This window comes from Rhinoraja longicauda, chromosome 16, assembly GCF_053455715.1.
Source record: "Rhinoraja longicauda isolate Sanriku21f chromosome 16, sRhiLon1.1, whole genome shotgun sequence".
In the NCBI taxonomy this organism is placed as follows: domain Eukaryota; kingdom Metazoa; phylum Chordata; class Chondrichthyes; order Rajiformes; family Arhynchobatidae; genus Rhinoraja; species Rhinoraja longicauda.
Window position 1 is genome coordinate 47,669,822 of NC_135968.1, and position 14,502 is coordinate 47,684,323.

The following is a 14,502-nucleotide window of genomic DNA, read 5'->3' on the forward strand; positions in this document are numbered from 1 at the left end:
CTGTGGTGTATGTGTTTGAGGATGCAAGGCCGTACGTAACACGGTATCAGATTCTAAAAGGGTTGGCAACCTTCTTAAGATCTTATTCATCTGGCACGAATAAAGACAAATGTATTTTGTCAAATGCCTTAAATATATTTTTCAGTTGCAATCGTATATAGTGCTTCAGAACAGAGAAAGTAGAGATAAAGAAAGTACAAGGGCCTCAGTGAGGTAGATTGGAAGATCAGAAGTATATTTTGTGGACTAGGTATCCTCACCCAAGTCAAAAGGACCTTTCTGGGATGGCCTCTGATTGTTCTTCATTGAAATTTAGAATCTTACTAGACGGACGTGCACCCATTGGGTGCAAATCTCCGCTGCCGGCGGTCCCACGGGCACAGCAACCCCCGTTGGTGGAAACCTCTCCCGCGGGCCCAGCAACCCCCGTTGGTGGAAACCTCTCCTGCGGGCCCAGGAACCCTACCGAACCGTGGACACGTTGCTGGGCGGGGAGTGTCCCCCGGGGCCGTGGGCAGGCGAGGGGGGACAGGGAAAAGCACTGACCTCAGCCCCGTGTGCCCAGCGCGCTGTGAACGGCGGGGAACGGCGGGCAACGGCCATTTTGTTGGACCCTCTGCCGCAGCCTCTGCTGCCGTGCTGCACCATGGGAGGAGGGTCAGGCGCGGGGCACGCCGGGACGGGCGCCGATCCTCCCACTGGTCCTCCCGGGGGGGGGGGGGGGAGCGCATTTGTTAAAGTTTATTAGGTAAATTGTTTTTAAAATGTAACAAAAGAGGATTTAATGGTGAGTAGGGTGGGCCAAAAATTGTCGGGCGATCATGTACCGTTTTTTTCTGGATGAAAACCGCACAAACAAACATACGGGACAACAAACAGGGGAACAAACTTACAGGAAGTGGGGAACAAACAAGATGAGAGTTTTGTAATATAATATAGATAGATGCTTCATACAAGCAAGTGTGTGATGTTAAACATAAGGGGAAAGTATACAGCAAGACCCTTAACAGCATTGATGTGCAGAGGGATCTTGCAGTCCAAGTACATAGCTCACTGAAGGTGGTAGCACAAGTAGATAGGGTGGAAAAGAAGACGTATGGTATGCTTGCCTTCATTGCTAGGGGGCAGGAAGAGTCAGGAAGTCATGTGCCGCTTTGTAGGACTTTGGTTAGGCTGCATTAGGAGTCTTGCAGGGAGTTCTGGTCACCCCCTAGCAGAAAAGATGTGCGAGCTTTAGGGTGGGTGCAGAGGAGGTTTACCAGAATACTGCCAGGATTAGGTTTCAGCTACAGGGAGAGGGTTGCCAACCTTCTCACTCCCAAATAAGGGACAAAAGGTGACGTCACCGCCCCGCACCCCATGTGACCTCACCCAGCCAGCGGCCACGTGCTCCCGCTCCACCAATGGCGGCTGCCCGGGCCAAGAGGCGGGTTGCTACGCAACTTCCTGTAGGCGACGCCTGGGCCTCCGGGCGTACACTGTCTAGACCTACAGCAGCCCCCGGCCTACAGTGTCCGGGCCTGCAGTGTCCGGGCCTGCAGTGTCCGGGCCTGCACTGTCTGGGTCTGCAGTGTCCGGACCTACAGTGTCCAGGCCTACAGCACCGTCTGGGCCTAATAAGGGACAAGGGCAGTCCTGTACGGGACAAACCAACTTAGCCCAATGTATGGGATGTCCTGGCTAATACGGGACAGTTGGCAACCCTAGGCACAATACCCATGAAAGCATGCTGAGACAAGTGAAGCAGGTGTTCCTGAATGGATGCTGAAAAATAAATAGTGATTTCTTCACAAACATTGCAGCTGTTATATATTTTAAGCCTGATTTACAGTATAAGCTTGGGACAGTTTTCAGTGGGTGACTTAAAAATGAAACTTTTTAGATTTATAACCTTATTTAAATCATCAGCTTCCAAATCCGTCCACGTTTTTTCTGAACACCTTTGCCATGATTTCTAAAAATTCAGCTACATCATACGTTTGGGGCTACGAAGATTAATGAAGAAATGTCATCTGTTTTCTGAAATGTTCTCCTAAGTCTGTATTAACTTGGGTTTTTTTCGTGTGACCATTATTTCAAAATACATGCACTAATGTCAAACTACATGAATCACTGTAGGCCCGGATGTTACCTTATTGAAAATATGCCGCTCTTCCCCAAACTACCATGTAATCACAGTATTTAATGGGTGGTTAAGCTGGTCAAACTGTTCATTGGCCTTATTTATCATAGCACATTCACATTCAATAAAATAATGTGTCAATTGAACAATAGAACATTGGAAAACCTCCTCTGCACCCACCCTTATTAAACATACAAGCTTAATGGGGAACGCCTCTTCGGATCGTTCACCTTGTTGTGGTGATGAGACTTGCGTGCCTCCATGATTCCGAGAGCGATGCCGTTGGAAGCACTGGCTTCTGGTAGGGCCACCCATGGCGGTAAGGTTGAGGATGAGGGTCCAGACTAAGAACGATCCAACCTACAAGACCTCAACAGCGGACCAGGTGAACGACGTTATCTTGAACTCAACGGCTGTGAAGGCAGATGAAAGCTGCAACAGATCTATCAGCTCCAATCGTCTTGGTTCCCTTGCCATTGGGATTAGTTGACTGATTTGTGAAGGGCCGTGTGCTTCTTGGAGTGCAACTCCAAAGACGTACAGGTATGTAGGTTAATTGGCTGGGTAAATGTAAAAAAATAAAAAATAAAAATAAAAAAAATTGTCCCTAGTGGGTGTAGGATAGTGTTAATGTACGGGGATCGCTGGGCGGCACGGACTTGGAGGGCCGAAAAGGCCTGTTTCCGGCTGTATATATATGATATGATATGATATGAACATCAAGTACACATTAAACAAACACACACACAGGCGGTTTCATTCTGTGAGCAGCACAAAACTTCACTCAACTTTCGGCGATGGGGGAAGGGCGAGGGGAGCAGGCTCCGTGATGGCTGGAAGCTCCTAGTCAAGAACCAGCACGGAAGCAGTGAATACTTGATTCAATCACTACAACGGAACGTAGACCATCATCCTGGACCTCGAGGGATAGCCACGACGATGGTAGCATCAGTACATAAATAGCTGGTAGAACAAAGTTTCTGACTTTGTCAATTCTACATGCTGATTGCAAACAACTGCTCATTTACGATTACTAATTACTTTGTAATTAGGCCTGGTGAGAGTCGTAATTACTGGAGGAGTATTTTACAAAGCTATGTGAGCATTTGCCTGTATTCATCGTTATTACACAAAAACACATTTCTGCAAAGTGTCATGATGGACTTAGAAGGCGATAAGTTATTCATTTCTGATTACCTTTTAGTTTCGAGATACAGCGCGAAAACAGGCCCTTCGGCTCACCCGGTCCGCACCGACCAGCGATCCCCGCACATTAATACTATCCTACACCCACTAGGGATAATCTTTACATTTACCAAGCCAATTAACCTGTACGTCTTTGGAGTGTGGGAGGAAACCGAAGATCTCGGAGCAAACCCACGCAGGTCACGGGGAGAACGTACAAACTCCGTACAGACATCACCCGTAGTGGGGATGGAACCCGGGTCTCCGGCGCTGCATTCGCTGTAAGGCAGCAACTCTACCACTGTGCCACCGTGACCTATTCAGAATAATATACTGCAAAGTCCTATTTCTTCGCCATCCAAAATAGCCATACAATATACACTGAATTTAGTCGAAAAGGTGCCAAAAATCACCATTAATAAACAAACGTGTAACATTGCCTGAAAACAAAATAATGCTGCTTAATGTTTTAGAGATGCTGGTACACCACACTGGCACGCTCCAACAGAAAAAGCACTGTATTTAGTAATTTGTTATTCATTCAATTAAGATATGAAATATGTTGTTTAAATTTAGCTCTGGTCTTTCCTGGTCGTAAAGTTAAGTGTGTTGTCATTGGGTAACTGCAGTGCATTTTAAAGATGGTCCACATTCCAGCCACAGTATAATTTTGCTGGAATTTGGGCAAATTTAGGGTGGTGGAGACCGTGTCAAGTTGGTTGTTTTTACTTTGTTGGTGTCAAGTTTCTTGAGTTAGACACAAAATGTTGGAAGCATCTCAGAAGAGAAGGAATGGGTGACGACTCTGAATTGTGAAGACAGTCTGAAGAAAGGTCTTGACCTGTGACGTCACCCATTTCTTCTCTTCTGAGATGCTGTCTGTTCCGCTGAGTTAGCATTTTATGTCTATCTTTGGTATAAACCAGCATCTGCAGTTCCTTTCTCCAAGTTTCTTGAGTATTGTGAGAGCTCAGGAAACGAGAGAGTCTATCATCATGCTTCTTTATTGTGCTTTGTGGAAGGAGAGAAGGTTTCAGGTGTTAACTTGTAAGTCCCTCTGCGAGGGTTGCCAACTTCCTCACTCCAAAATACGGGACAAGATGATGTCACCGCCCCGCGCCCCATCTGGCCTCACCCAGCCAGCGGCCACGTGCTCCCGCTCCACCAATGGCGGCTGCACAGGCCGGGAGGCGGGTTGCCGTGCAAACTCTGTTAGGTGGCGCCAGGGCCTCCGGACCTAGATTGTCTAGAGCTAAAATGTCGGAAACCTAGAGTGTCGGAAACCTAGAGTGTCAGGACCTAAACTGTCGGGACCTAAACTGTCGGGACCTAAACTGTCGGGGCCTGCAACGTCGGGGCCTGCAACGTCGGGGCCTACAGTGTCAGGGTCTGCAGCGTCGGGCCTGCAGTGTCCGGGCCTACAGCATCAGGGCCTACAGCGTCGGGGCCTACAGCGTCGGGGCCTACAGCATCGGGGCCTACAGCGTCGGGGTCTGCAGCGTCGGGCCTACAGCGTCGGGGCCTACAGCGTCGGGGCCTACAGCGTCGGGGCCTACAGCTCCCCCTGGGCCTAATACGGGACAAGGGCGGTCCCATACGAGACAAACCAATTTAGCCCAAAATACGGGATGTCCCGGTTAATACGGGACAGTTGGCAACCCTACTCTTTGCAGAATACCCAGTCTCTGACTTGTTCTCATCGTCATAGTATTAATATGGATGATCTGTTTCAGTTTCCGGACAATAGTAACTTTTGACATGAATGTTACCTGACATTAGGAGAACGAAAGCTAGTGTAGACCAGCCTACTCTGCCACTTTATGAGATTTTGCAAAACCTGACAGGGCCTCAACACTGCTTTTCAAAGAGACAAGGGTTTGATTGTTATATGTACCAAATGGAACAATGACATTCTCACTTGCAGCATCACAACAGGTTTGTAAATACAGTTTTCAATAGATAACATAATAAACAAACAGATTTATTCACAAAATGCTGGAGTAACTCAGCAGGTCAGGCAGCATCTTGGGAGAGAAAGAATGGGTGACGTTTCGGGTCGAGACCCTTCTTCAGACTGATGTCGGGGGTGGGACAAAGGAATGATATAGGTGGAGACAGGAAGATAGAGGGAGATCTGGGAAGGAGGAGGGGAAGGGAGGGACAGAGGAGCTATCTGAAGTTGGAGAAGTCGACGTTCATACCACCGGGCCGCAAACTGCCCAGGCGAAATATGAGGTGCTGCTCCTCCAATTTCCGGCGGGCCTCACTATGGCACTGGAGGAGGCCCATGACAGAGAGGTCAGACTGGGAATGGGAGGGGGAGTTAAAGTGCTGGGCCACCGGGAGATCAGTTGCGTTAATGCGGACCGAGCGCAGGTGTTCAGCGAAGCGATCGCCGAGCCTGCGCTTGGTTTCGCCGATATAAATAAGTTGACATCTAGAGCAGCGGATGCAATAGATGAGGTTGGAGGAGGTGCAGGTGAACCTCTGTCTCACCTGGAAAGACTGTTTGGGTCCTTTGATGGGGTTGAGGGGGGAGGTAAAGGGACAGGTGTTGCATCTCGTGCGGTTGCAAGGGAAAGTGCCCGGGGTTAGGGTGGTTTGGGTAGGAAGGGACGAGTGGACCAGGGAGTTACGGAGGGAACGGTCTCTGCGGAACGCAGAGAGGTGAGGGGATGGGAAGATATGGCCAGTGGTGGGGTCCTGTTGTAGGTGACGGAAATGTTGGTGGATGATATGTTGGATCCGCTGGCTGGTGGGGTGGAAGGTGAGAACGAGGGGGATCCTGTCCTTGTTGCGAGTGGGGGGAGGGGGAGCAAGAGCGGAGCTGCGGATGTAGAAGAGACCCTAGTGAGAGCCTCATCTATAATGGAGGAGGGGTAGCCCCGTTTTCTGAAAAACGAGGACATCTCGGAAGCCCTAGTCTGAAACACCTCATCCCGGGCGCAGATGCGGCGTAGACGGAGGAATTCGGAGTAGGGGATAGACTTTTTGCAGGGGACCGGGTGGGAAGAAGTGTAGTCCAGATAGCTGTGCGAGTCGGTGGGCTTGTAGTAAATGTCCGTCATAGTTTTTCTCCTGTGATGGAGATGGTGAGGTCCAGAAACGGGAGGGAGATGTCAGAGATAGTCCAGGTATATTTAAGGGCAGGATGGAAATTGGAGGTGAAGTGTATGAAGTCAGTGAGTTCTGCATGGGTGCAAGAGGTAGCACCAATGCAGTCGTCGATGTAGCGGAGGTAGAGTTCGGGGATGGGGCCAGTGTACGTCTGGAACAGGGATTGTTCGACGTACCCAAACAGTTCAGTAAATTAAAAAATCCAATATAGGTCAAAATAAAATAAAAGCTCAAAATCCCTAGTGTGTAACCAAGCCAGTTTGTAGTTTGAAGTTTAGTTGGCGTTTGCAGTCTTCAATAGCCTGGTGATTGTTGGGAAGAGTTGATCCTGAACCTGGGGCGGTCACGGTGGCGCAGCGGTAGAGTTGCTGCCTTACAGCGAATGCAGCGCCAGAGACCCGGGTTCCATCCCGACTACGGGTGCTGTCTGTACAGAGTTTGTACGTTCTCCCCGTGACCTGCGTGGGTTTTCTCTGAGATCTTTAGTTTCCTCCCACACTCCAAAGACGTACAGGTTTGTAGGTTAATTGGCTTGGTAAATGTAAAAATTGTTCCTAGTAGGTGTAGGATAGTGTTAATGTGCGGGGATCGCTGGTCGGCGCGGACCCGGATCCGGAAGATGGCGCGGTCCAGTCCAGTCGCCGTCATGGTAGCTCTGCGGGAACTGTGCGTTTTAAACTGGTACGATTATTTTAAAATGATCTCTAAGTGCTAGCGTGTGCTAGCACTAGCATTAAACAATGTATGACCGGGAAACACTCGTAAAATTAAACTCGAGCGCTACCAGAGGACTATCAAACAGTATACTCACCGATTCAACGTGGCCGTTAGAGATCATCAAAGGAGCGCACCGCGGCAACATCAGTGGGAGCGCGGCTCCGTGGGAAAGTCGGAAAAAACACCGAGGGAAGCGAGGAGGGATTGGGAACAGGCTGAGAACCCAAGCCTTACGTCCACCTCTGCCCATCATACTTCTGGCCAACGTCCAGTCCCTGGAGAACAAGCTGGATGACCTCAGGGCAAGGATCAGATTCCAGAGGGACATAAAGAACTGCAACATCCTTTGTCTGACTGAGACATGGCTGACCCCGCTGGTGCCTGACCAGGTGATCTGCCCATCCAAGTCCTTCACTGTTTTCCGGGCGGACAGAACGGAAGAATCCGGGAAATCCAAGGGCGGAGGAGTCTGCTTCTTGATCAATAATAACTGGTGTAATCCTGGAAATATTAAGACACTTTCTCGTTCCTGTTCGCCGGACCTGGAGCATCTGACTATCTCATGCCGACCATTCTACCTTCCCCGGGAGTTCAGCTCGGTGATCATCACAGCCGTCTATATCCCACCGCATGCGGACACCGACGTGGCACTGTCCACCCTACACGATGTGTTGTGTCAACACCAAAACAAGAACCCTGATGCGGCTGTGCTGGTGGCTGGAGACTTCAATAGGGGAGATCTCAAAAAGGTCATGCCCAACTTCTACCAACACATCATGTGTGTCACCAGGGTGGATAGAACTTTGGACCACTGCTACACGCCGTTCAGGAAAGGCTACAAGGCCGTTTCTCTCCCTCCTTTTGGAAAATCTGACCATGCTGCCATTTTCCTGCTGCCGGAGTACAAACAACGGATAGTACGGGAAGCGACAGTGACAAGGGATGTAAAGCGGTGGGCTGACCATTCAGAGGCCATGCTGCAAGATGCACTGAGCGATGTCGACTGGAATATGTTCCAAGCAAGTTCCAGAGACGTCAGTGAGTTTGCGGAAGCGGTTACGGACTTCATTGCCACAATAGCCGATACCATCATCCCCACGGTAAGGGTTGGTATCTTCCCTAACCAAAAACCCTGGGTGGACAGGTCTATTCGTGTGGCCTTGAATGCTCGCACCGCTGCTTACAACTCTGGCCTGGCATCCGGCAATATGGACGACTACAAGGGAGAGTCCTACCGACTGTGAAGGGCAGTGAAGGATGCAAAAAGGAGATACCGGGACAAGATGGAGTCACAGATGGAGCAGCAGGACACCAGGCACCTTTGGCAGGGGCTACGGACAATAACTAGCTACAGGTCCAACACCCCCTCAACCGGAAGTGCCGGTTCCTCCTTAGCTGATGACCTGAACTCTTTTTACGCACGGTTTGAGACGGGTAACACCACCAGCTCGCCGTCTACAAACAGCACCGAGGGGGCGCTGGCTAGCGAGGCTGGAGGGGGATCCACCGCCGGGGATGTGCACACATTCTCGGTGTCCGAGCATGAGGTGAGGTGGGCTCTGACACGTGTGAACACGAGGAAAGCTGGAGGCCCAGATGGTATATCTGGGCGAGTACTACAGTCTTGTGCTACTCAGCTTGCTCCAGTGCTCACCACAATATTCAACCTCTCCTTGGCCGTCCGTGGTCCCTGCATGCTTCAAAAGATCCATCATTGTACCGGTGCCAAAGAATGCCTCTCCAGCGTGTTTAAATGACTACCGACCGGTGGCCCTCACCTCGGTTGTCATGAAATGCTTCGAGAGGCTAGTCAAGAAGCACATCTGTGCCCTCCTTCCTCACAACATGGACTCACTACAGTTCGCATACCGTCCAAACAGGTCCACGGATGATGCGGTCTCCCAGTTTCTACACACCGCTCTCTCTCATCTGGACAGCCAGGGGGGCTATGTGAGGATGCTGTTCATTGACTTTAGTTCAGCATTCAACACAATAGTCCCCAGCAGACTGGTTGAGAAGCTGCTGGAACTGGGGCTTAGCACCCCTCTGTGTGCCTGGGTCCTGGACTTTCTCACCGCCAGGCCCCAAGTGGTCAGGATGGGGGAACACACATCTAGCTCCCTTACCCTGAACATAGGATCCCCCCAGGGCTGCGTCCTTAGCCCCCTACTGTACTCCCTGTACACACATGACTGTGGGGCCAGGTTCAGCTCAAACTCCATCATCAAGTTTGCTGATGACACTGTGGTGGTGGGCCGGATCTCCAACAACGATGAGAAGGCCTACCGGGAGGAGGTGGCTGATCTGGCACTCTGGTGTCAGGGCAATAGCCTCCTCTTGAATGTCACTAAAACAAAGGAGCTGATTGTGGACTTTAGAAGGGCTAAACATCTAAGGACGTACAGTCCACTGGAGATAAATGGGTCTATTGTGGATAGGGTGAGCAGTTTTAAATACTTGGGAGTCCACATCACAGAGGATCTGACATGGGCAACGCACATTGCTGCACTGGTGGGTAAGGCTAAGCAGCGCCTTTACCACCTTAGACAACTGAGGAAATTCAGAGTGTTTCTGAGGATCCTTCATTGCTTCTACTCTGGGGCTGTAGAGAGCATCCTGTCCGGCAACATTACAGTCTGGTTTGGGAACAGCTCTGCCCAGGACAGGATGGCCCTGCAGAGAGTAGTGCGTTCGGCAGAATGCACCATGGGAACTACACTCGTCCTCCTGCAGGACCTATACATCAGGAGGTGCAGATCCAGAGCAAGTAAGATTATGAGGGACCCCTGCCACCCCAGTAACGGACTGTTCCAGATGCTACGGTCAGGCAAACGCCTCCGCTGTCACGCTGTGAAAACGGAGAGGATGAGACGGAGTTTCTTCCCACAGGCCATCAGGACTGTCAACTTTTATAACTCCAGAGACTAAATTTTTGTCTACACTATAATAACTTATTAACTTTATTTATATGCTGTAAATGTAATTCTTTTTTGTGCACAATCCGCAGGCATTGCCACTTTAATTTCACTGCACATCGTGTATGTGTATGTGACAAATAGACTTGACTTGACCCGGTGGGCCGAAAGGGCTTGTTTCCGCGCTGTATCTCTAAACTAAACTAGATGCCCCAGTTTTGAGTGTAACTTCTTCTTCTACGGGCAGGCATGAAATGAGTGTGTGGCCAGGGTGGTGTGAGTTCTTACTGACATTTTGAGGCACTGCCTCCCCTAGATCCTTCAGTGGTGGGCAGATCAGTTCCTGTGATGGACCGGGCCGTGTTCACCACTTTTTGTAATCTCCTTCATCCCTGGGAGTTTGTGTTGCTGAACCAGACCATGATGCAACCACACAATATGCCCTCTACCTTACACTGAGACATTTAAGAGTGTATTCATCAACATACTGAATCTCCACCATCTGAGGAAGTCAAGACTGTGATGGGCTTTTTCTGATGATTGCATCCTGGGTGCTGGGTGCATTACAGTTTCCCAGAGACATGCATGCCCAGGAAATTGGTTGTTGATTCTCTCAATGAATGCAGTTTTGTGGATCCTCATCCTTCCTCTTCTAAAGTCACCAACCGGCTTCTTGGTTTTACTGACATTGAGAGCAATGTCGCTGTTCTGGTACCATTTAATCAAACCATCTCTCTCTCTCTCTCATTGACTCATCACTAACTGTATTTCATCTGTAAATGGCGGTGTTGTCGGCAAATTTAAAGATGGGCTTGGAACTGTGTCTGGCTACACACTCATGAGTGTAGAGTGAGTAGAGCCAAGAGTGTTTTATTGTCCTGTGTCCCAGATAGAACAATGACATTCACACTTGCTGCAGCACAACAGAATATGTAAACATGGTACACTAATGATAATGGTAATAATAATAGTCTCTTGTAGTTCAGAGCTTATTTGAGGTTGTAGTGTTTAATAGCAAGCTGTTCCTGAACCAGGCGTTCGTGTTTTCAGGCTCCTGCACCTTCTCCCTAATGGCAGTGGTGAAATGAGAGTGTGGCCAGGGTGGTGTGGGTCTCTGATGATGCTGGCTGCCTTTCTGAGGCAGCTACTCCGATAAATCCCTTCGATGGTGGGTAGGTCAGAGCGGGTGATGGACTGGGCAGTGTTCACAGGGGACTGAGCACACAGCCTTGAGGTGCCCCGACACAGACAGCTATCGAAGAGGAATGGTTGGTGCCAACTCTTGCCAAATGTATTGTGTTTATGAGGAAGCTGGGGGCCAGTTGCAAGGGGGTGTGCAGAGACCAGTTCCATGACCTTGGCAACATGTTTGGAGGGGATGATGGTTTTCAACACTGAGCTGTCGGGGATCAGAAGATTTTGGGGCATCAGGATGCAGGCGACACGCCAAAGAGTATGCAGCTGCTTTCAAAGTCACAGTGGTAAAGTGGCTGGTCCAGTTGGCTTTTGGTTCAATGGCAAAGCTGCGGGTGTTTTAATGGTGTGGACTCAGGTAATGTTGATGTCAAGATTAGGTGGACAAGCTGGTTTTGCTTGGAGGACATTGCCTAATATTTTTGTGATCCTTACTGCTATCAAATGGACTATCAAATGGATTTGTACCATGGAGTCAATAGAGATAGTGATTATAGAAACATAGAATCATAGAAAATAGGTGCAGGAGGAGGCCATTAGGCCCTTCGAGCCAGCATTGTGATCATGGCTGATCATCCACAATCAGTAAGGTAGTCACAAAATGCTGGAGTAACTCAGCAGCCCAGGCAGCATCTCTGGAGAGAAGGAATGGGTGACGTTTCAGGTCGAAACCCTTCTTCAGACTGATGTCAGGGGAGGGGGCGTGACCATGATTTTTCCTCCATCCACAATCAGTGACCCGTGCCTGCCTTGTCCCCATATCCCTTGATTCCGCTAGCCCCTAGAGCTCTATCTAACTCTCTTTTAAATTCATCCAGTGAATATAATTGAAAAATAATTATAATTGAATAATAATCAGAATATAACTTCTGCATAAGCATTATCCTAAGTATCTAAGCAATTGTAATCTCGTCCTGCTAATGATCACTTTTTTTAATTTTACAGTCTTATCCAATGGTACTCCAGTATCGGCCAAGGATTGACTTTGGTTAGACCAGAGCAGCTGTTATCCACTATGGAGGATACTGCACTAAAGTTTACCCATCGACAGTTTGCACAATGAATGGATATATATTGGACAATGGACTGAATCGGATATTTCGGAATAGAAACAGAATTTGTATCTGTCTACCATTTTTCAGATGTGTTTATTTTTCCCAAGAACAAGCTTGATGCTATTCTGCTACTGGAGCCACGAAACGTCAATGTTCGTCAGCGTGATATTTGTGTTGGAGACTGCAAATAATCACCCCTTTTTTAGCCTGTGAGTTGATAGTCAGTGAACACTGTTCACGTGTTTAAAAGCCTATGTCCTGAAGTTATACATGTGCTTGTGCTAATGCTAAAACATAGAGCAAAATGACAAGTCTAGGTCTACGTCCTTGAATGAATTTATGTTCCGGTTAAAACATGCATTGACTTTGTTTGTTTGTAAGTTACCTGATCCGAAGGACAACTTTTTGAAGCTATTAATGTTTTTGTTATATACCACTGATGTAATCATAAATAAGGAGGTGCATTTTTGGGGGGCAAATCACTTCACATCGTGTACCATAAACATTGATGGTCCTTTTCTATAGCTGAGGAAAATACAGTGCTTTATGAGCATAAGAAAAAAATAACAGCCCGAAGTAGAAAATTATTACTCTTCCGTTATTACACAAAAGACCTGAGAGAAAAATTGGTTCATCCCAACACGGAGGTAGATAGTGGACACCACTAATAATAATTGGACTTCAAAGTCAAATTCCAGATTAACAAAATAATTATTGCAACAAGGCTTGGGGAAAATCTTGATGAATCTGTTTGTTGCTCATGTCAAATTGCAGACTGAGATCTCTCAACAGATTATCACATTGAATTTGTATCTGTCTTGCATGGAAAAGAGATGGGTGGATTTTGGAATCCTGCTGTTTTAGAATATCATGAAGATTACGTTGATTATGAAGATTACGAAGATCATTGATTTGACAGTTAACGAACACATGAATAGGTTTCCTCCTTCCAATTTGCTAAAATAAAGTACTTTAATAAATACAGACCTGTTAAAAATAGAATACCTTGCCCCTCACAGATCACCTCCTTGACAATCAGATGTAATTGTATTGGCAATATAGGATTAGACAACATGATATAATTTGTGTTATTATATTACACCTGTCCAACATTGGTTTAGGGATCTTTGATACAATTTTGATTGGAGATCTGTGAATTCATCTGTACTGAATTGAAAACCTGTGATGCAGACTATGAAAAAATGCAATCTTGTTGCTAAATTAATATATAAAATAATGGCTCTAGCAGTATGACTTCTAAACTATTGAGACCTTTGAGATGCTGGTGATTTTACCTCCCAAATGCACCTACGCTACTCAATACTGTCCGCAGTATAATCAATGAGTGTAGGAACAAAAATGCAGATGCTAGTTAAAATCGAAAGTAGACACAAAATGCTGGAGTAACTCAGCGGGTCAGGCAGCATCTCTTGGAGAGAAGGAATGGGTGACGTTTCGGGTCTCAACCTGAAACGTCACCCATTCCTTCTCTCCAGAGATGCTGCCTGTCCCGCTGAGTTACTCCAGCATTTTGTGTCTACCTAATCAATGAGTGTATAGGTTGAGTGTCCAATAGTGACGAAGAAATCTGCGTGTCTTTGCGTTAAAGGTCTATTGTTTACACCAGTGTTGTTTTATTTGTTATTGCAATTTTATATTCCATTAGACAATATAGGGTTTTTAAAAGTGAACTATAATATATATTAGCATTGGTCAAAATAGTAAAGACACTGAAAATAATGTTCTTTACTGCGCTAAATTTCTAATTTTCAATTATAATAGAATTAGTTGGCTCAAAAGGAATTGGAATTAGCCAGGGAGTTGGACAAGAAATCAACATGTCGACATTAGCTTTCTTTTACCTGTTGTTTAAATAATTAACATTTCAAATAGGTGGAATAATATCTCTGTCCAAAAAAAGTCCGAAAATAAGGTTGGGAAATATGTTCAGCAGTCAGCTCATTATTCCAGCAATAGCAACATAGACTCATACTACACGGAAATAGATTCTTCAACCCAAATTGTCCAGCTTGTCCTAGCCCCATCTAAGCTTTACCCATGTATCCACCCATATCTCTCTAAATCTTTCCCATCTATGTACCAGTTCAAACGTATTTTACCTGCCTCAACTACTTCCCCTGGCAGCTGGTTCCGTATATGGACCATTGTCCGTGTAACAGACCACTGGCTGTGTGGA

The 14,502-nt window shown here is 47.4% G+C and overlaps 1 protein-coding gene across 1 annotated transcript in view; it reads left to right on the forward strand.

Annotated features, from left to right (window-relative positions):
* pcgf5b (polycomb group ring finger 5b) overlaps positions 1-13,572 on the forward strand; it is a 222,088-nt gene extending 208,516 nt beyond the window's left edge. The window contains exon 10 of the mRNA XM_078412900.1: positions 12,196-13,572. Within this exon, the coding sequence (XP_078269026.1) occupies positions 12,196-12,243 (48 nt within the window). The 3' untranslated portion in view covers positions 12,244-13,572. The remainder of the gene's footprint in view (positions 1-12,195) is intronic.
* The last annotated feature ends 930 nt before the right edge of the window (positions 13,573-14,502 follow it).